We start from the raw sequence: 22,402 nt of genomic DNA on the forward strand, positions 1-22,402 counted from the left end.
TCTGCCGCTGTTGTTGCTAGACACTTTTCCGCTGTTGTTGCTAGACGCTTCCATGATGCTTAATTTTTTAATATTTCACTCGAAAAACACCTTTAGTCGACGCTTTATCGTGCTATTCTGACTTTAATCTAATCACCGACAGTTCACGAACGCTTCTAGCTATAGTTCACTTGCTAGTCGTATGTTATACACGTGAAATCGGGATGACTATTTAGACCAAGAACGAATACATCTTCCGACCAAGAGCTGCCGCAGGTAGATACTACCTCTGGTGACGCTCATCTCAACCTGTAGTGACGTGGTGGCATGGCCATAAGCACCTCTACTGAAGTGGGACACTTCGCAGCGAAGGAGTACTCCGAAGGCTGACAAAGTATAAGACCAAGCTTTGCGACAAAGGTGTACACCGAAGGCCAACAAAGCATACATAACTGTCCCTGCCCTGGTCACAGTACCACAAAAATAATATACCAGAAAAAGTCACCTACACCATAATTAAAAAACAATGATTAAACGATAAAAATAAACCATTTTCAAGGTGAAGAGAAAGGAAAGGAAGGGACACTTCCTACACTTCCTCACCCATCACTACGCCAGCTGCGGACACAGGTCCCAGGGTACTGCATTTATCATAAACTGTTTCGACGTCCCATAAATAGTGCATCATGAACACCGACCTGCATTTCCAATGCGTTGCCTCCAAGATCGCAGAGAGAGAAAGATCGTGTCTGAACGCTACCGATGTAGCAACTGCTCTTACCTCGTGAGCATTAACTTCCAATAGCAAAAAGTCAGTCTCCGCTAATTGTGAGTGTGCCTCAACGATGAGACCCCTCAAGAAAAACAAAACGGCATTCTTCGATAGGGGTCTAGAGAGGTTTTCACCAAACACCAGAGATTACCAAACTGGTCTCTAATCTTCTCCGTCTGATGTAAATAATATCTGAGGGCACGCACTGGGCACAGCTCTCTCCTCCTCCTCTTCTGTGCCTAGAATATCCGATAAGCTTGAAATAAAAAAAATAATGGGGCCAGAGATGCAATTGGTTTTAATTTTTCGCTACAAATCCTAGCAAAAAGGAGTAAAATGCGTTCCCTTGCGAAAAACCAATCCTTTTGTCTATTGCCTGAAGTTCAATTACTCTCTTAGCTGTTGCTAAGGCAACTAGAGAGTTTTCCGATTCATATCCCTCAGAGAGGAAGAATGCACAGGTTCAAACTGAGGGTCGGAAAGCCACTTAAGAACTACATCAAGATTCCAAGAGAAGGACTCCTCTTTCTTGGACTTGGAGATATTGAAGGATTTAATTAGTTCACACAAGTCTTGATTGTTTGAGATGTCTAAACCTCTATGTCGAAAAACGGAGCTGAGCATTGCTCTGTAACCCTTTATTGTTGAGACAGACAACCCCTTGGATGATCTCAAGTAGAGCAGGAAGTCTCCTATCTGAGCGATAGATGTTTAGAGGAAGAAACTATGTTTCTTCTATACCAGCTCCTAAAACATGCCCACTTAGCCTGGTAGATTATATTGGAGAAGACGCATCTACTTTTGGAGATAGTCTCTGATGCCGATTTAGAAAATCCTTTCGCTCTGACGAGTCTGTAGACAGTCTAAATCCTGTCAGGGTCAGAGAGGATAGATCTTGATGAAACTTCCTGACGTGGGGTCTCGAACCCCCTGAAGCCTTGGGCACTATAAAAAGGCGATTGTAAAATCCTTTTGAGTCTGCCTTCTTTACTATTTCTATGGCTTCCTTGCTTAGAAGAGAGGACACTTCCTTCGATAGGGCCGAATTCCTCTCCGATCCTATGGAGTAAGCCGTCAATATGACGGATTCTACCTGAAGGGGATAGATGGAGTATCCCTCCTTTAACACTTTCACCATCCACTGATCTGCTCCCCTTTTGCTCCATCTCTCCCAGAAGAGACAAAGCCTGGCCCCTACAGGAGTATGAAGGACTAAATTCTCGCTTGCGAGAGGATGGTTTGGAAGAAGACTTCTTGATTGCATGGGGAGCAAATCTAATTGATCCTCGGGATCTGGAGCGCGGTCTCTGATTCCCTCCACGAAACAGTCTTGGCTGCTTGAAAGAAGATAAAGGTTTAACTGAGAAGACAGACCAGTCCCTCTGGCGTTTTGTCGATTGGGTCAACAAATCTTAGAGTTGATTTCTGGTGTAGACTTGCTGCAATCTCACTTACGGTGGATTGTGGAAATAAATGTTGCTTGTCCAGAGGGGAAAAAAGGAGTGCCGATTTCTGTGAGGCTGTAACACCCTTCGATGTGAACGAGACCCAAAGTTCACACTTCTTAAGCACGCCCAAGGCATAAAGGGCAGCTAATTCCTGTGAGCCATCTCTAACAGCTTTATCTGCGCAGGAGAAAAAATTAAACAAGTCTGAAACTTCATCACACAAAAAAGCCAGATCTTGAAGCCTCTTGGAAACTGCTCCCAAACACCAGTCGAGAAAACTCAACACCTCGAAGGAACTGAACAAACTCTTCAAAAGATGGTCCATCTCCTGGGCAGAAAAGAACATCTAGGCCAAAGTGAGAGCCGACCTATGCTCCGAGTTAATAAGCGCAGAAAAGTCCCCCCGGGAGGAGGCAGCCACTCCCTGAACAAGCTTCTCCCTTTGTGTATGACAAGTACCGCATATGTGTGAGACGAGAGGGAGGAACACTAAAACAGGCTTTCCCTTGTTCCCTCCTCGGAAAACCAGTTTTCTACTTGGCGAAGAGCTTTCTTCGATGAAGAAGAGAGAGCACCTTAGGAAGTCACGTCGAATCCACGGGTTGATTGCTCATCAAGAAAGACGAAGCTGGAGGAGAGGCTGGAGTGAAAAATTCAGGGAACTGCTGGAGAAGGAACTTAAGGAGTGTCGCATATGGCGGAGAAGACCAGTCCTGCTCCTCTTCCTCGTCTTCAGAAGAGATCGGAGACAAAATCGGGTCTAATTCAGGAGCTGTCTGTGCTGCAGGTTTCTGTAAAAGATGGATATTATCCAGTTTACATTGCAAAGGCTCAAGAGCTGGGTCCAACGAAGGAGAAGGATTATTAGAAGATACAGGGTGCTTGGAGTCTTGAGGAGGCTCAAGCGCTAGGGGAAGATTGGAAGCTCCGATGAAAAAGAGTGTCCGACCACCTAAGAGCGCCTGGATGTGGCAGGGCGCTTGGCTGCTTCAGGGCGCTTAACTGCATCAGGGCGCTTGGCTGCATCAGGGCACCTGGCTGCTACAGGGCACTTGTCTGCTTCATGGCACTCATCAATACATTCCGCTGATACAGGACATTCAGAAGGAATAGGGCGCTTACGCGAAATCTGGAGCTGCTCGCTCGAAAGATGCAGCAAGCTCGATCCTTGCTCCTGGCACTGAGGAGAGGAAAAATGCTCTGGACTTTCCCACTTGCTATAAGAAGATTGAGGACTGAAGGAAGGCTCCCTCATTTTCTTGTAAGGGAGATGCAGGGACTGATCTTTACCCAAAAAACGTCTCTTAAGTGGGCAAGATTCATCGGGGAAGCGATGAAGATGGCTCTTACGAGGCAAGGACTCCTCAGAGCTTGATGAAAGCTGATGAACTTTCGAGAGCCTCTCCAGCGGCTGTCTCTATTTACAACCTGGGATGCAACAGACTGGGCTGAGGGGACAACTGCCCGTGGGCAGACCCCAATGACCTCCCTTGGGCTACCGGTATGCCTCCTCCCAGGTAGCCAGGAGTATGGCAGAGACCCACACCTAGGAGAATCAGCGGGACGAGCAGCCGCCTTCTCCACTGACACTTCACCTTTAGCACTTTTTTCAAACTTGTCCATCAAGACACGCACTGATGCCCCTAACTGGGCGGGCCACTGTACGCACTACCAGATTTAAACATTGCTCAAATTTATTCTCAAGGCTGGCGAAGCGATCGGGTTCGAAAGTGATGGAGCCAGGAGAAGGAGTAGGTGGTTTAGAATTAACTGTTGCAGGTGGGGAATGGTTAACAGTTGGAGAATTAACAAACATGTCAGCCTCATCCGATCTAGGAGTCAAAGCCTGACTAGCTAATTTCCTGCTGGCTTTAGTGGCTGCTTTCCTCTTCCTATCTCTTTCTAACTTAGCTAAGTGTGAATTTAAAGTTTTCCATTTCTGTTCTCCCCAATCCCTGCACTCATCACAAGTCAAATTAACAGTGCAAACTTGTCCTCTACAACCGGAACAAAGGGTGTGAGAATCGTAACACAGGGTGTGAGAATCGTAAGTCAATTTTGTCATCCGGGTATTGCAGCCTTTACTGCAATGCCAGAAACTAGAACTACTAGTGTCGGACATATCCTAACTAGTTGAAAAGTAAAAATTGTGAAAATGTAATTCCAAAAAAAGTCACGAGAAAAAATGCCGAAAAGGCTACGAAAATACTTCATCAAAGAAGAAAATTACGAATCCAAAACTCTAAGCTGCTATAACAACACCAGGTGTTGACACTACAAGTGGTAGAAACAAATTGTTGTGTTGGTGATGTTGTTCCTCTTTCGTACCCCAAAAGTGGGCAGGGCATAGTCACCTACACAAAACAAAAGAATTACTACTGCAGGAATTACTGCATATATAAGATAATTTTTTTTTTACTGTTATGATTTTTGCCAACTTGTGCTGGCCTTTGGCCCCCAGATTCTTAGTACCATGCTGATGTGTGAGAATGGAATGGAATATAAAATTTAGGCCAGAGGCCACGTTCTGGGACCTATGAAGTCATTCAGTGCAGAAAGGAAATCAGATTGTAAAAATGTTTTCAAGGTGTAACAGGAGAAAAACCCCACTATGAAATAATTGATGGAAGGTGGAAATTAAGAAGGAAAAGAATACAAACAAGAGGTACAGTAAAAGGAACTTTAAGGGGCTGCAGCTAGAGGCCGAAAGGACACTGCAAAGAACCATAAGTAATGCCTACAGTACACCAAGTGAGGCGAGTTGATGGCACTACCCACTTTTGGGGTTGCTGATGTGTGGGGTCTTCAAAGAGCAACTGTTGTAGCCAATTCATAATTTGGCCTTAAGTAGTTGCTCTTGGCTTATGTAAATTAACTAGGCATTTTGTTACCCCCTACTTGCTCCATTTTTCCTTCCTTACTCTATTTGGATTAATCTTCAACTAACGACCCTTGCATGGCTTTAACTTTGTTTTCAGTTACCCACAAACATGGAGGAAGGTGAGCTTGGATGACATGCCTCCTTAACTATAGAAATCCAGTAGCTTATATAGTCAAGCAAGGTGTAAATCCAGTGCTCTGAGTTCAGCAAACCTATGTGGATATATATATCAACTTTGTGGTTGTGTCTAGGTGTCCTCCTATAAGGTTGCTGAAGCCCTGGTATTTGAGTGAAATTCATAGGAAATCATTTGTAACACTTGAAATGGCCATAAATGATTAATTGTCAACTTGTCAGGCCTTAGCTTAGTGCATGGGTGGAATGCCAGTTGCCCATAAAAGGTGCTGCTGCTCATCCCGCAACTTCCCAGCCCAATATATCTTGCAGCAATTCTGGTCACTCGAAGATCCAAGTGTTAGGCATAAGATATGTACTTATAAAAAAAATATGAGGTAACAGAAAATCCAACTGCTGCACCTGAAATTCTGGAGACATCAGTAGAGAGCAGGGATGAATTTGCTCCTTGCTTAAATATTTGGAGCTCAGAGGATTCAACAACTTCCCTAGACAAGCTATTCCATGTTTTAGTTGCAGCCAAGACAAAACTACAGAATGAGTTTTGTTTCATCAGTTGACATTACAGTAAACCCCCAGTATTCGCCCTCTCACGATTCGCGGACTCACGCATTCGCGGGTTTCTCTGTGGAACATATCTACCCATTGTTTGCGGAAAATTCACCCATTCGCGGTATTTTTCATTAAGAAATATTCACTAATTCCTGTATTTTCATATAATTTTCATGAATAAATGCACTTTTTCTGATAAAACTATTAAAATACTCAGGTATAAGCATTTTTACAAGGTTTTTCTGTGTTTAAACTATCAAAATGGGCAGTTCTACATTTTTTTAGAGGGGTTTTAAGTATTCGCGGATTTTAGCTATTTGCGAGGGGGGGGGGTTACACATCCCCCATGAATACGGGGGGTTCACTGTATATGAAATTGAAGATGGCACATTTGCAGCCTCTCACACTGAAAATGATAAATACTTAAGATAACAATATATTGGAAGGCCGCTTTTTTTTTTTATGACGACCCATCGTTTCGTCACAAAAAATATAGTGATGCTGAAGTGACTAAGAGTAAAGTGGAATGGGGAAAAGGCACATTAGCAAGTCTTTTCCTTAACATGGTAGGTGCTCTGATCACAAAGTTTGAGGAGTAAAGCTGGTGGTGCTTGGACTCATGACATTTCAGCTTCAGCTTTAAGAGATGATGGTTGGACTGATGGAAGTGATTATATACCTAATGATTACATTTTGGACTGAGTGATGACAGTGATGAATCAGACTATTTTACGTGTTTTTATGGATGATGAAATGAAAAGTTACCATGGATAACATGTTACTAGTGGACTCCAGGCTTGGGTAAGATGAAAGCATGGAAACTTGGGCATGACAGAAAGGACAGCATTCCCCAATCACATTACTAATACCCTATATATCAAACTATCATATTGGGAATTACCCCATATATCGAAATATCATATTGGGAATTACTGGATGACTGAAATGTTTATTCATACTCATGTCTCTATGATCAGTACAAGGCCCCACACTGATTATTACATTTTATATGGATTATGTTCTCAGAGACCACCATTCCAAGGGCAGACTGTAGAAAATAAGAAATATTACGGATAAGATACAGGGATGATTTACAAGATATTTTTTATCCCTTTCAAAGGTTTGTGGTTGATGAAAGCCTTGTTTATTAAAGGGTGCCTTATTTTCAAATATCAGTTCTAAGAGGTACTGGTCTGATCAGAAAACACGTTATTGTATCTGTGACTTTAAAACTGGGTATGGAGGGATGATGATGTCTAAAATGGAATGGATTCTTCCTGGTGATCCTCTAGGCCCCTCTGGAGCAACTGTGAAACAACTTATGGCCCCTTATGTGGGTGACGGATATATACAGCAACAATTACTAAATAAGCTCAGGCATACACAAATTTCTCTACCAAAACAATACTAAACTAGTTAATACTATTCATGAAAACAAAAAAAGGGAAGCTCATCTTCCCTTCATGCATGAAGAAAGGAGATACTGCCTCAAGATGAAGGGCACTAAATGGAAGCATGCAAAAGAATCGCTTTGTTGACATCAACTTAACACTGGCCATAGGGAGATGTGACCATTGGACAGGGGAGTAAAGCTAAAAAACTGAATGTCATACACAATGTGACATGAGATCTGTAAGTAAAAATATGCCAGTGGATTCAATATCTCATGTAAGTAAAAATATGCCAGTGGATTCAATAATGAATAAAATGAACATTGGAGTGAAACAAAAAAGCAGTGCGCTACTAAACATACATTTGTGTACTGAGTGCTTACTAGTTTAAGTATAAAAATAGAAAGTCCATATCTTCGTGAGACGTCTCTCCAAGTCTGCAAACAACTGCTTAACAAGTACAGTATATTTAAACCAAACAGGGTGTACATGACAGACGCTGACCATATAGTAATGGTTAAAAAAAAAAAAGCACGACAATACACCAATACTGGAAACAGGAATTAGAGCAAAAGAACAAAGAGCATGCCATATATGTACAAATACAGACATGATCAGAACAAAAAGAAAGTATTGGCCAGAGAGAGAGAGAGAGAGAGAGAGAGAGAGAGAGAGAGAGAGAGAGAGAGAGAGAGAGAGAGAGAGAGAGAGAGAGAGAGAGAGAGAGAGATTCACTTACATATCAGTACATTATTCATGCAATATTTTTATATCTAGTTATCTACATCACTTCTCCTTGAGGAATATTTAATATCTTTTAAATACAGGTCTATATTTTATCAATACATCTTAATGAGATAACTTTTTGTATAATTTACTCATTAACTTTTGAGATAGTTACTTTTTTTCTTGATAATAGTAATAGTGGATATGGCTATTGGTGAACATTTTAGGTCAGCTGTAGTTGTAATTTTACAAAGATAACATTTATAAATTAGCTGAGGATGTGTCCCCCAGCAAAACCTTCTCAGTCAGCGGTCCCACCATACACTGATAGCTCAATGTTGAGTGTTAAACTTACTACACAGCCAATTTTTTTTAAACCTTTTGTGTGTGCTTATCGTTTTTCAATTTATGAGTTTCTTCTAAAATTGGCTAAAGTATGCTGGTCAGGGGTGCACATTACCATATATTTAGCCCAGATTGTGAGGGTTAAATATAGCATAAAAAAAAGGAGGGAGGTTAGCAAAAATGAGAAATTCATTCCAGTTGCTTGCTATGAAACAACTTGCTAGCTGGTCAGCAGAAAATCAACTTGAATAACCATTCCAAAAAAATAAATAAATAAATAAACTAGGAAATGGGTGGAATAAAAAAAAATAGCATAAGGTTAAGTAAGACAGTTACCTTTGTATCTAGCAACAGCATGATCAGCAAGAAGGGACATATCCAAGTTATATACATGGTTGAGGGAGACCCAGAAATCATATGTTCCCTCCTCATACTTCGTAATCCACTGAGCTTCTCCAAGAGCCATGAACAACATCGCTCTTTCAGGAAACATCTTGCCACCCTGTTTAAAAAAAAAATTGAAATAAAAATAGAGATGATAAATGTAGATTTACATATACAGTACAGTACTACTTTACTTTATAAACATTGTATCATAAAATGCAATAACTGAAAAACAAAATAAATCTTTTCACACCAATCCATTACTGAAAATAACCCTTTCTGTGCACATGAAATGATCCCAGATGCTTCCATCCCTCTTACAAGGGAAGAAACTGGCAGGGTCTCATGCAGCTAAAATTGTCATCATGTGTTGTCTGATCCATCAGTTGAGAGGCTACTTCAGGCACTTTTGCAATATTCCCCTTTTCCGTTATATATTTCTGTTCTTAAATAATACATCAATTACTTATGTCACTATTAGTAATTATACATAATTTCCAATACTCAATTTTTCCTTGTGCAGTGAGATCTATTCTTATTACTAATCACTTTTTCAGTTTTATTATGATTTGTTAAACTTTTTTTTAAGGGATGTGCATTAGCATTCTTTTTCCACAATTATCTAGTAATGAATGTTTATACTGTAATTTAACAGTGTTCTGTAGGAATGATTGTCTTTTACTGTAATCTAACAGTGTTCTGTAGGAATGATTGTCTTTTGCTTTAAACTAACAGTGTTATATAGTAATGAAAGTCTTTTACTGTAATCTACCAATGTTATACATAAAGTTTCAAAGTCCATAAACACACACAACAAAACCATGCATTTCAATTAACAATCTACTGCAATCCTGATTACCATTTCGCTATTGCTATGATATATGCATATGTTTGTGATTACTTCCACTACTTTCATGTGTACTGAATTAAGCATCCATTATGCCTCTGTGTACATATCAAGTAACGACATATTTTCCTTCTTCCAGCTAGTCGCTCTGACCACTACTTTTCTATTTCCTGTGCAGATGAGGCATAAGACTGCTGGTCCTGGCTGTTTTCACCAGCTCGGTCCTTCACCACTAACACTGAAGAAAAATGGGCATTTTACTACCAACAAATGAACCGCTTGCATTTACAGGAAGTCAGCATCTCCAACTAATAAACTCTGCTAACTAGTAAATATATATAGTAGCACCACAACTCAATGGTCCTCAAATTAGTGAATTTCGTTACTTAATAGGCATGCCCAAGTCCAATAAAATCTCAAGAATATTTCATACTTACCAAAGAAATCCAATATGTACAATAAAATTATCGAGCAGTGGACCGAGTGCGGCCAAGTGGACAGCCTCTCATCCGCACTGGATAGCCTATTGGATAGTGAATGAACAAATCCACGTATATTAGTGGCTTTCCTGTTTGTGTCTTTGAGAGTGGACAGTGATTGAACAAACAAATTCACTCACGTTGACGAACACTTTCCTCCTGGCTGTGCCTGTGAGGGTGGACAACAAACACACACACGACCAATGCTTTCATCTTTGAGCATCACATTAGGAAGCAATACACACAGCTCTCTCTTCTCTCTCTCTTTTCTTGTAAGCAAAAGTAGGTGCAGGTTCACAAACTTATTTTTAGAAGCAGTTCACTCTGACAATATCTATCTGAATTTGAATATGTAAATCATTACAGGCAGTCCGATGTCAGTGACGACGAGTATTTGCCCCCATTGTCCGTACGGGAGCCAGAGCATGAAAGTGAACTGGAGTTCAGTGGTTTCAGTGCCTATGAGGGAGAGTCTGAGGAAGAGGAGGAGGCAGGATTGTGGCTGGTGGGGATGAGACAGAAAGTGATGGTGAAAGTGAGGGAGATGGGCCAGTGGGGAGGGTACGTGCGTGGGCCCGTAGAAGGTCGCAATGTTGCGGCAGCTTAGGTGAAGGCCGTTCGTCCGAAAGTGATGAGGGGTGGTTGGAGGACCCCACCCCACCTAACATGCACCCATTCAGGGCAGCACCTGGACTGACCGTCCCTGTGCCTCTCACTGCACTGGGGTTCATTCAGCTCTTCCTTACGCGGGAATTGCTGGAATAACTCGTTGCAGAGACGGCGGATTACGCTCGCTACTGCCGTGAGGAACTGCAGACGACGTTGTCGTATCGCTGGCAGGGCTGCAACCTCACGGACATGGCGCATTTTTTGGGGCTCCACATTTTCTTTGGAATGATGCCTGCTGCCGACGTCAGGCAATACTGGAGGCGGAATTTTTTTTTAAGTATGCCCAATGTGCCTGGCATTATGCCCCGCAATAGTTTCCTGGCATCGGACAGGTATTTCAACGCCTTCAACCGAAGGGCCATACCGCGGAATAACCCCGATCGCCTCATCTTAGTCCGCCCAGTGTTGGACTACATTCGTGAACGGTGCCAGTTTCTCGTGGTTCCTTCCAAGAATCTTTCTTTGGATGAGGGGATGATGCCATACAAAGGGCATCTAAGTATAAAATTGTACAACCCCAAGAAGCCAAAAAAATGTGTGAAGTTATTTTTTATTATGGAATCCAACACTGGATACGTCGTGGACTTCTCTGTGTATTCCGGGGTCTTCTCCACGCTGCGTGACATTGTCTTCGGTCTTGTGGATCGTTTCCGTAACCAGGGATACCACCTGTTTATGGATAATTATTATAACTTGGTAGCCCTGGCCCAGGAACTGTATGAAGCAGGTGTGCATGTCAGTGGTACCCTTCAGTTGGTGCGTGGGGTCCCGAATGTCCTCAAGAGGTTCGCTAGCCAGCCGCAACATCTGGCAAGAGGAGAGACAGAGTGGCGGCGGAAGGGAGATGTCTTCGTCATCTGTTGGAAGAGGGTGCGACTCGTGCCCATGATTACGACCAGTCATGAGCCCATCCAAGAAGAAGTCGTTCAGCGGAAGAAGACATGTCGGCAGGGCCGAGTTACGTATGAGGAGTTTCGTGTCTAGCGGCCTACCATCATTGGGCACTACAATAGGCACATGGGAGAAGTTGATCTCTTTGAGCAACTCATCCAGTATTATCCCTTTGCCAGGAGAACCAGGAGGTGGACACAGAACCTCCTCAAATACCTCCTTCAGTTGGCCCTCCAGAATGCCTACATCCTCTACTGTGGGTACAATTCTGACACCCGGAGGTTGTCCCACATCCAGTTTCTAGAGGTGGCCGGGAATGCCCTCATAAACTTTAATCCTGAGGAGTGGCTTTCCAACACCGGCCCCCTGCCCTGATCTCCAGATCTGCCCCGAGAGGATAGGGCAGATGTCGCTAGGAGGGCCAACCTCGGTCGTCCTGCTCCTGCCGACGCCGCCCTTGATGATGCCGCCACCCCTGCTGTCCCTGTCCCTGCTGCTGCCCTCCCTCACATTCCAATGTCCCGTCGGGTAGTCACACACTGGAGACCCTAGAAGGGCGTAAGCAGAAACGGTGCCGGGTGTGCCATATGAATGGCAGAAGAAGACACCCGGTTCGTCTGTCGCACCTGCAAGGTAGCACTTTGCAGGATCGGGAAGTGTGAATGCAAATGCCACACTGCGGTCATATATTGGAGTGTGCCTACCCGAGGGACACCGGAGGGCGCAGCAGACCGCCGAAGGGCGGCCCATCTGTAGTATGGGCATGCGTCTCCCTCCTCCACCTGTACCTCGTCATATCGAGAGGAAAAAAATGCAAGACTCTTCAATGGAGGAGGGAGAAAACAAGAATAGAACAAAGAGTCAGGATTACGAGTGAGTATTCTGCATTGATTTTATATTTAATTTTATATTTATTAGAAGTTTTTATATATCTGTATTTATTGGTGTTTTGTACATTATTTCGTTTTATGCAAAAAAAGGTTTTTCACCTGCATTCCTTTTAGTTATGTATTCGTACCAAAATAAAAAAAAATATATATATATATATATGTGTGTGTGTGTTTTATATATATGTGTGTGTGTGTGTTTAAGTATGAATGTGCATATATATATATATATTTTGGTATTTTTTGGTAAGCAAAAAATCTAACATTCTAGTGATATTCAATCATTTACCTTCATTTTGCAACAAACGGGAAGTCTATAGCACAATATTTCGATTAATGGTCAATTTTTGAAAAAAACTTTTTCCTTCCCTCCGCGCTCTCTAACTCTGCTGAAAATCTCAGAATTTCTTTAGTCACCTTGTCGTAATTTTCGCACCGTTTTCTATTAGGCGTTACATAAAGTGTTATACATGAAAATGTGCGCAATTTCATGTAGAATACAACAAAAAATAACTCATGGTTGTAGCTTTTATCAGTTTTGAAATATTTTCATATAAATCACGATAAGTGCCAAAATTTAAACCTAAGGTCAACTTTGACTTGACCGAAATGGTAAAAAAATGCAATTGTAAGCTAAAACTCTTACATTCTAGTAACATTCAATCATTTACCTTCATTTCGCAACAAACGAGAAGTCTCTAGCACAATATTTCGATTTATGGTGAATTTTTGAAAAAAACTTTTTCCTTCCCTCCGTGCACGTTAACCCTGCTGAAAATCTCAGAATTTCTTTAGTCACCTTGTCGTAAATTTCGCACCGTTTTCAATTAGGCCTTACATAAGGTGTTATACATGAAAATGTGCGCAATATTATGTAGAATATAACAAAAAATAACTCATGGTTGTAGCTTTTATCAGTTTTGAAATATTTTCATATAAATCACGATAAGTGCCAAAATTTAAACCTATGGTCAACTTTGACTCAAATGAAATGGTCGAAAAATGCAATTGTAAGCTAAAACTCTTACATTCTAGTAACATTCAATCATTTACCTTTATTTTGCAACAAACGGAAAGTCTCTAGCACAATATTTCGATTTATGGTGAATTTTTGAAAAACTTTTTCTTTCCCTCCGCGCACGCTAACTCTGCTGAAAATCTCAAGAATTTCTTTAGTCACGTCGTCATAATTTTTGCACCGTTTTCTATTAGGCGTTACATAAAGTGTTATACATGAAAATGTGTGCAATTTCGTGCAGAATACAACAAAAAATAACTCATGGTTGTAGCTTCTATCAGTTTTGAAATTTTTTCATATAAATCACGATAAGTGCCAAAATTTAAACCTACGGTCAACTTTGACTCGACCGAAATGGTTGAAAAATGCAATTGTAAGCTAAAACTCTTACATTTTAGTAACATTCAGTCATTTACCTTCATTTTGCAACAAACGGGAAGTCTCTAGCACAATATTTCGATTTATGGTGAATTTTTAAAAAAAACTTTTTCTTTCCTTCCGCGTGTGCTAACTCTGCTGAAAATCTCAGAATTTCTTTAGTCACCTTGTCGTAATTTTCGCACTGTTTTATATTAGGCCTTACATAAAGTGTTATACATGAAAATGTGCGCAATTTCATGTAGAATACAGTAATACTTCGATATTACACGATTTGAGTTGCACGAATTCACACACACGAACTTTTCACTGGAACCTAACTAATGGGCATACGCGATTTTTTCACAGACACTAGAAATTCTCGAGAAACCCTGCAGAAGTGGGTGTTTAATTTTTGAAGTAATTTACAAGTTTTCATGCTTTTATGTGTAAAATCTGTATGAAAAATGCATTTCATTCTTTTATGTGTAAAATCTGTATGAAAAATGCATTTCTTGCTTTTATGTGTAAAATCTGTATGAAAAATGCATTTCATGTTTTAATGTGCAAAATCTCTATGAAAAATGCATTTCATGTTTTCATGTGTAAAATCTCTATGAAAAATGCATTTCATGCTTTCATGTGTAAAATCTGTATCGAAAATGTATTATTTTTATTTTTGTACATGCATAAATATGATGCAAAGGTAATTTCAGCACATTCACTTGGTGTACTTTTACAAGATGTGATACCCATTTGCAAAGTTACTGCACTTTTCAAAGATGATACCCCTGCAGAAAATGCTTGTTTAATGTTTGAAGTACATTTATAAGTTTTCATGCTTTTAACTGTAAAATCGATATGGAAAATTTATATTTATATTTCTGTACATAAATATCATACAAGTATTATGTCCATTTGCAAAGTCTTTGTCACAAGGACTTTACATGACCTTGAGATGAGGTTGTTCAGTCGCGCTCATTTGATAAAATGAATTCGTTAATGTAATATCAGAGATGTAACTAAGATTTGTATAAGTGTCATTCTTTGAAAATTACTCTGTTCACCTCGGAGAAAAGTGCTGGTGCAATCTGTATGTGCATGTAATTACAGCACGTTACTGCATTTTTCAAAGATGATACCCCTGTAGAAAGTGTGCTTAATTTTTAAGTTTTCGTGTTTTTAGGTGTAAAATCAGAATGGAAAACTTGTATTTATATATTTGCACATAAACACGATACAAAAGCAGTACAGTTACTTTATTACAGTATCTCTCTCATTCGTAGTTAGCGCTCAAACATACTTTTACAACTTATTATTTCTCTGTACGTCATTACCTGTACAGTATATAATTTTAAATTGATTGAATTTTACCTGTACTGTACTACCTTCTAATTTAACATTTTGTACATGTTTTCGATATTTTATGGAATAGTACTTTTGTTGACTGACACGACGTTTTGGCTAGTGATGCAAAGAAAACGGCTTTTACTCTAAGTGACAAAGAAAACGGCATCCCATGAATTAGGGGTAACATTAGTATATCGTGACGCACCTACTGTAAATGCGATATTATGACACTGTGCAGTACTCAATTTTTATGTCAACCATTTACTGTATTCCTTTTTTTAAGGGTAATAAGCTAAATTTCAAATAAAATTACACTAACTTTAGTTCATTTAAAAGTTGGCTTAATACTTTGGGAGCATGATTAGGGTCATATTTAGTACTTAAACTCTGGAAATAAACATTTATTAGCATTTTTAAAGACCATGCCAAACTTACACGAAAATTCACCTTGCACGAGGGGCTCTGGAACCTAACCTCGCGTAATTTCGAGGTATGACTGTACAACAAAAAATAACTCATGGTTGTAGCCTTTATCAGTTTTGAAATTTTTTCATATAAATCACATTAAGTGCCAAAATTTAAACCTGCGGTCAACTTTGACTCAACTGAAAGGGTTGAAAAATGCAATTGTAAGCTAAAACCCCTACAGTCTAGTAACATTCAATCATTTACCTTCATTTTGCAACAAACGGGAAGTCTCTAGCACAACATTTCGATTTATGGTGAATTTAAAAAAAAAATTTTTCCTTCCTTCCTTCCATGTAACTGCTGAAAATCTCAAAATTTCTTTGGTCACCTTGTCGTAATTTTCGCACTGTTTTATATTAGGCCTTACATAATGTGTTATACATGAAAATGTGCTCAATTTCATGTAGAGTACAACAAAAAATAACCCATGGTTGTACCTTTTATCAGTTTTGAAATATTTTCATATAAATCACGACAAGTGCCAAAATTTAAACCTTCGGTCAACTTTGACTCAATCGAAATGGTCGAAAAATGCAATTGTAAGCTAAAACTCTTACATTCTAGTAACATTCAATCATTTACCTTCATTTTGCAACAAATGGGAAGTCCCTAGCACAATATTTCGATTTATGGTGAATTTTTGAAAAAAAAACTTTTTCCTTTCCTCCGCGCGCGGTAACTCTGCTGAAAATCTCAGAATTTCTTTAGTCACCTTGTCGAAATTTTCACACCATTTTATATTAGGCCTTACATAAAGTGTTATACATGAAAATGTGCGCAATATTATGTAGAATACAACAAAAAAATAACTCATGGTTGTAGCTTTTATCAGTTTTGAAATATTTTCATATAAATCACGATAAATAGAAAAAATTCAACCTTCGATCAACTTTAACTCAACCGAAATGGTCGAAAACTGCAATTGTAAGCTAAAACACTTACAGTCTAGTAATATTCAATCATTTACCTTCATTTTGCAACAAACGGGAAGTCTCTAGCACAATATTTCGATTGATGGTGAATTTTAGAAAAAAACTTGTTTTTACGTCCGAGCGTTACGAATTCATGCATCATTTTGTGATAATATTTTCTCTGTGTTGCTTTGATCATTTTACAATTTGTTATATACCAAAATCATCGCAATTTACTGTACAATACAATGAAAAAAAAAAAAAAAAAAAAAAAAAAAAAAAACTCATTAGCTTTAACCATTTTCCTCACAGTGCGATTTGTATACAAATATATATGAAATTTTTTTTTTTGCGCTGTCATATATTCCAATATTTATATATGATATTTTTTTTCACTTCTGATGGCTGCATACTAAACTTTAGGCAATGACAAAAAAGGAGCCAAAAAATGAACTCTTAATCTTAAAAACTAAGCGTGCTGTGATTTTTTGAAAAAAATCAGCTTTGGCACTAACTCCCGAACGCCGCCGGCATACAACACACTTTTGTAAATAGAGGCTCGGCATTTAAGGGTTAATATCAAACCAATTGGCAACAAAAATGTTAATAACTCAAATATGTCCTTGCAGGACAAGACAAAAAACTGAATGGAAAAAAACAGATACTGTACATGAACCAGCAGTGCACCTGAAAGGGATGGGTCTTAGATGGTTCTAACTAAACAATCGTATTAATTTTTTGGTTTTCCCAAAATATCATCCCTCCTGCCTGACACGAGGAATACAGCTATCATACCAGATGTAAGATGCAATTTTTAAAAAATTGGTCCCTTGACAACTAAATAGCAAATAACTAGTGACCCTAAACCTCAAGTCCTAATACCCTACAGCAAGGATCCCCAACCTGCAGCCCTTAATAATGCTCAGTGTGGCCCTCAGAGCAATATAAGAATAATGCTCTCTCTCTCTCTCTCTCTCTCTTAATAATAATAATAAAGAAATCCATAAATAACTAAATCTTATGTATTTTTCCCATTATGTAATTCATGAAAGGAAAAAGTGCTGCAACCAAGCTCTGCTTTTACACCGAACGTGATTTGAACATGTATTATACGTCGACGTTTCATGCCTACCTGCGTACAAGAGTGAATCGGATTATCACAAGTCATCTTTAGTTTAGTGGCTGACTGCTTATCAAAGAGAGTGTTTTTCCTGTTATGATTAATTTTCACTTTCTGACATAGGATTTGGTACTATATCTTTTTTTTTCAAGTTACTGAACTAAATATATATTGACAGTGTGCTAAGCAGAAATAATTTTGTAAAGGCCTGGTCACACTAGAAAATATGTTTGTAAACCCATTGTTGTTTTATGTTTGCTCTTAATATAACCAATAAATTCCTCTCTTACAGGATTTAAACATGTCATCTAACCCTAAAAAGAGGAAAATAGAGGAAAATAGGTGTGTTTATAATGAGAGTTGGATTTTTGACTACTTTTTTATTTCACATGCTGACAGTGCATTATGTCATATGCCAAGGAAGTATAAAGACCTTAAACACATTTACTGTAATATCAAAAGGCATTATGAATCACGGCTTAGAAATTATTTTTCACTTCAAGGTGATGTGCCCTCAAACAAGATATCTTCTTTGAAAAAATCAGTGTCTGCTCAGCAAAATCCCTTTAAAAGCAAAGCTAGTGAGATCAATCATGCACTCATGTCAGCTACCAGGTTACCAAGCATTTATGTGAAAAAGGAGAGCCACTTACTGGTGGGGAATTTGTAAGTGCATGATAAAAACGGTCACAGAAATATGTCCAGAAAAGTTGTCACTTTTTCAAAATGTAAGTTTGTCTGCTTCAACAGTCACAAGGTGTATGGAAGATTTAAGTGGAGGAGTGTGTTCAACATTATCCGAGAAAGCACACAGTTTTCAATATTTTTCTTTAGCTTTGGATGAAAGCAATGATATTTTGGATACAGCACAACCTCTGATTTTTATTTGAGGTGTTGACAAAAGCTTTCATATTGTAGAAGATTTGTGTACCCTGCTAAGTATGAAAGACACTACATCAGAAAATCTCTTTTTAGAAGTATTTCCATTTCAGGCAGTAAATAACCTTGATTTAAGTTTGGCCAAGTTAAAAAGTGTAACCACAGATGGAGCAAGAAACATGGTTGGAAGTAAAGCAGGGTTGGTCGAGAAAATCTGCAATGAAGTTGTTAATGCTAATGGCACACCTCCTCTGAAGTTCCATTGCATTATTCATCAACAGGTACTGTGCAGTAAGGTTCTTAAATTTGAAGATATCATGAACGTTGTCGTATCAACTGTGAATTTCATTAGACGTCATGGTTTGAATCTTAGACAATTTCAAACACTTTTATCTGAAATAGATTCAGAGTATGGTGATATATTGTACCAAATTGAAGTGAGGTGGCTCAGCAAAGGAAAAGCTCTTAGGGGTTTTTTGGCTCTTCATCATGAAATTGAAATATTTCTTACTGAAAAAGAAAAGATTCAAGAGGCATTTTCAGATTCAGACTGGGTTTTCTGCTTAGCTTTCTTATCTGATATAACTGATCATTTGAATAATTTGAACTTAAGACTGCAAGGCAGTGGAAAATTGGTATCACATATGTTTACTGAGGTGAAAGCATTTGAAAATAGAGTAGATATTTTTATGAAACAGTTCAGTGATGAAAACTTTGTGCATTTTTCCTGTTATAAAGAGTTGCAGAATGAGAAAAGAAATACTTCAACTGCCTCAGAAGAAAAATGCACCAAGGCAATAAAACTTCTAAAAGAAGAATTTGCAAATAGATTCAAGGACTTCCATGACAATAAGCAGGAAATTCAAATGTTTCAAAACCCTTTCAGTGGATCACCAGAAGAAATTCCAGGAATTTATCAAATGGAAATAATTGATTTGCAAGCCAATGATGCACTGAAAACCACGTTTCAAGACAATAGCCTTTAGGAATTTTATTCCTGTCTACCTGAAGAATATTCTCATTTAAAAAAGTTTGCTGTTGGTATGTTTTTAGTTTTTGGTAGTACATATATCTGTGAGCAACCATTTTCAAAAATGAAACTAGTAAAATTGAAACTTAGATCTAGGCTTACTGATGAGCATCTTCACCAAAATTTGAGGTTTTCTGTTACAAATGTTGAAATAGATATTGCTAAGCTTGCAAATAAGATGCAGCATCAAGTTTCCCATTAAAGATGAGATAAATAGAATTTTCAATAACTCATTATTTTTTGTACAAACTGTACAATAAAACATAAGCTACTATTAAGAATTTGTTATTTATACGAATAATGCCTATTTAGCAATAGCTGGCATATGAGTCTAAGCCTAAAGTAAACTCTAAAACTAAATTATATATAAATAAATGTGAACTTTCTCCAATAGTAAGGATAATTCTAATATGTGACCCTCATCTATATTTCGGATAATGTGGCCCTTTCATGCAAAAAGGTTGGGGACCCCTGCCCTACAGTGTATTGTTGGCCATAGCTTATCCAACATACACAGCTGATTACTTACAAAATTATATACATACAGTACATTAGAATACACCCACACACAGTAGTTTACTTTTTATACCACTAAGTACTAGTATATAATTTATTAAATTTATAAAACAATAATTGAAAAATCATTCCTGTTATCTTAAAAATACCACTAGCTTTACATAACTTTCATAATCTCAACGTCATCTCTAGTGGAGTCCTTAATATAGACTCTAAGTCCTTAGTGTTTTGGTTAAACTACCATATTTGCCGGTGTATTAGATGCACTTTTTTTATTTTTAAATGTACCAAAAACTGCCCCTTGTTCAATGCGGCCATATTACGGATGGGAGACTGAACGAATTGAAAAACAAGCCTAATTATTACAGTAAATTGCGTTATTGTAATACATTATGAAATCATATTTAAATTTACACTTACCTTTAAAGGAAACTAAATTAAATTTACCATAACTAAACATTTATGTGTTACCATGACACGCCACCAGGGCTGCGCTATGATTTTGTTTACGCCCACTAATTGCAAAATGGCTGACAGGCTAACTACTGACGTATCATAAGCAATTTTTTGTAAGTTTGTGATAACACTGATATATATATATATATATATATATATATATATATATATATATATATATATATATATATATATATATATTTCTGGATCGGGTCCCGTGTCAGCGATGAAAAAGTCCATTCAGCACTTATTTCTAGGTAATTCCGTTGCTAGATACCAGAGAAAGCTAAATGAAATGCTGGAGTTACTACCCCAGAGCGAGCTCCATCAGATGGAGTCGTGTATGGAAAAGGGTGAACTACAAAAACATGGAACCTTATCCTATAGAGATCCCAAGGTCAAAAGTCCCACAGGGAGGTGCCGTTACAAACCCATGTACCACCCGTGGACAGCACACAAAACACCGCTAGTCAACATTCCATTTCAGCAAGCACCATCGTTCACACGTTTTTTCGTTGTGCTTTTAATCTTGTGCATTTTGCTCATTATGGCTTCCTCACAAGGTCTTTCGTCACCTAAGTTGAGTACCAATGTTTCGAACGGTTTTTTTAGTTGAGGCGATTGAGGCTCCTTATTTCCCTTTAGTTTAATAATTAAAGGGATTTATAACGCCCGTCTCGATCTCCTCTCACGGCCTCACGTGACCTCCATGTGGTTCGTGATCTTGGGTCGCCTGTTTTTCAATCTTTTTCACGGTTCCTCTTCGTGTTTAGGAGCATTTTCCTTTCATGAGGTCTAATTAGTGATTTTGATTGATTAACGTTTGTTTCCCTTTGCTTCGAGTTGAGGGCTGGTGTTTAGGCGTCGGGCTTCCCCCTCAGCCTATTCGCCTTTTATCAATTCATTTACATGCCTTATTTTTGCCCTTCCTTCTCGTAGCTTCTGGGAATTTTATTTACATTTGTACTTTTAAGTTTTTTGTTTCCACTTTAACCCAGTGTTCGGATGCATTTGATATTTGATGATTATCATGGATGTTTCTTTTGTTTGAGGCGGCCATTTCCCTTCACGTCCACATCGTGTTGGGTATGGTCCTCCTTTTGTTTTGTATTGATATTATTTTTCTTTATGGGTTGGTGTTAGCTTTGGTTTTCCTTTTTTGGGGCGTTAGGGCTTTTGCCCCTTTTTCCATGAAAAAAGGGGGAGGGGATGGTCGTTCATTCTTTCCGTTCACATGCCCTTCTAGGGTTTTGTGTTCGTTTTTTTCCATGGCGCTTTCCTTAAGTTTTACCAGGGTCTTCTCCTTTATGTTCCCTTCCCCTGTTTCGGCTTTCTGCGTAGGCTAATAAGCCTCTCGTTAAGCTGGAATTTTGGGGGACCTCATGTTGCTTCCCTCTCCCTGTTTCTGCTTTTCGTGAGGCTAATGAGCCTCTTGGTTGCTGGGATAGCGAGGGGCTTCATGTAGCCTACCCTAGTTTGGTATTTACTTAAGGTTAGTTCTAGTTTTTACAGTTATTCGACCCATCCTTTTCCTAGCCTATAGCCTGTGCCCCCTTCCTCTGCATGGTTGGCCTCTCTTTGGTGCCCCTTCCTCTGCAGGTCCGTGACTTTACCTTTGTTCTCTCCCTCCGGGACTGTTAGTGGCCGGGAGAGCCCCCTCTCCTGTCCACCATCTTTGGCCATGTTTATCTCCCTGTTTCCCCCTTGGAGGAGGTTGTCCCTGTTCTCTCCTGCTTCTCTCGCGTTTGCTGGGTAACGACTCAGTCAGCGTGTGGGCGGGAGGACACGGAACGCCCGGATTGTGCATTCCCACTCTCTGGTCGTTCCTTTTCGGTTCTTCCTCCGGGGTTCCCATTCCTCCCCTTCATCGTCTTCTCACGGCGTGTCGTTTAATTTAGCGACACCCGGTTC

At 39.1% G+C, this 22,402-nt stretch overlaps 1 protein-coding gene across 9 annotated transcripts in view; it reads right to left on the reverse strand.

Moving 5' to 3' along the window:
* The window catches only part of LOC136841650 (protein arginine N-methyltransferase 6-like), a 142,588-nt gene that overhangs the window by 16,840 nt on the left and 103,346 nt on the right, over nucleotides 1–22,402 (reverse strand). For all 9 annotated transcript variants that reach the window (XM_067108783.1, XM_067108780.1, XM_067108782.1 and 6 more), the window contains one exon: nucleotides 8,566–8,731. In XM_067108783.1, the coding sequence (XP_066964884.1) occupies nucleotides 8,566–8,731 (166 nt within the window). The remainder of the gene's footprint in view (nucleotides 1–8,565; nucleotides 8,732–22,402) is intronic.

Source organism: Macrobrachium rosenbergii, chromosome 9 (assembly GCF_040412425.1).
Source record: "Macrobrachium rosenbergii isolate ZJJX-2024 chromosome 9, ASM4041242v1, whole genome shotgun sequence".
In the NCBI taxonomy this organism is placed as follows: domain Eukaryota; kingdom Metazoa; phylum Arthropoda; class Malacostraca; order Decapoda; family Palaemonidae; genus Macrobrachium; species Macrobrachium rosenbergii.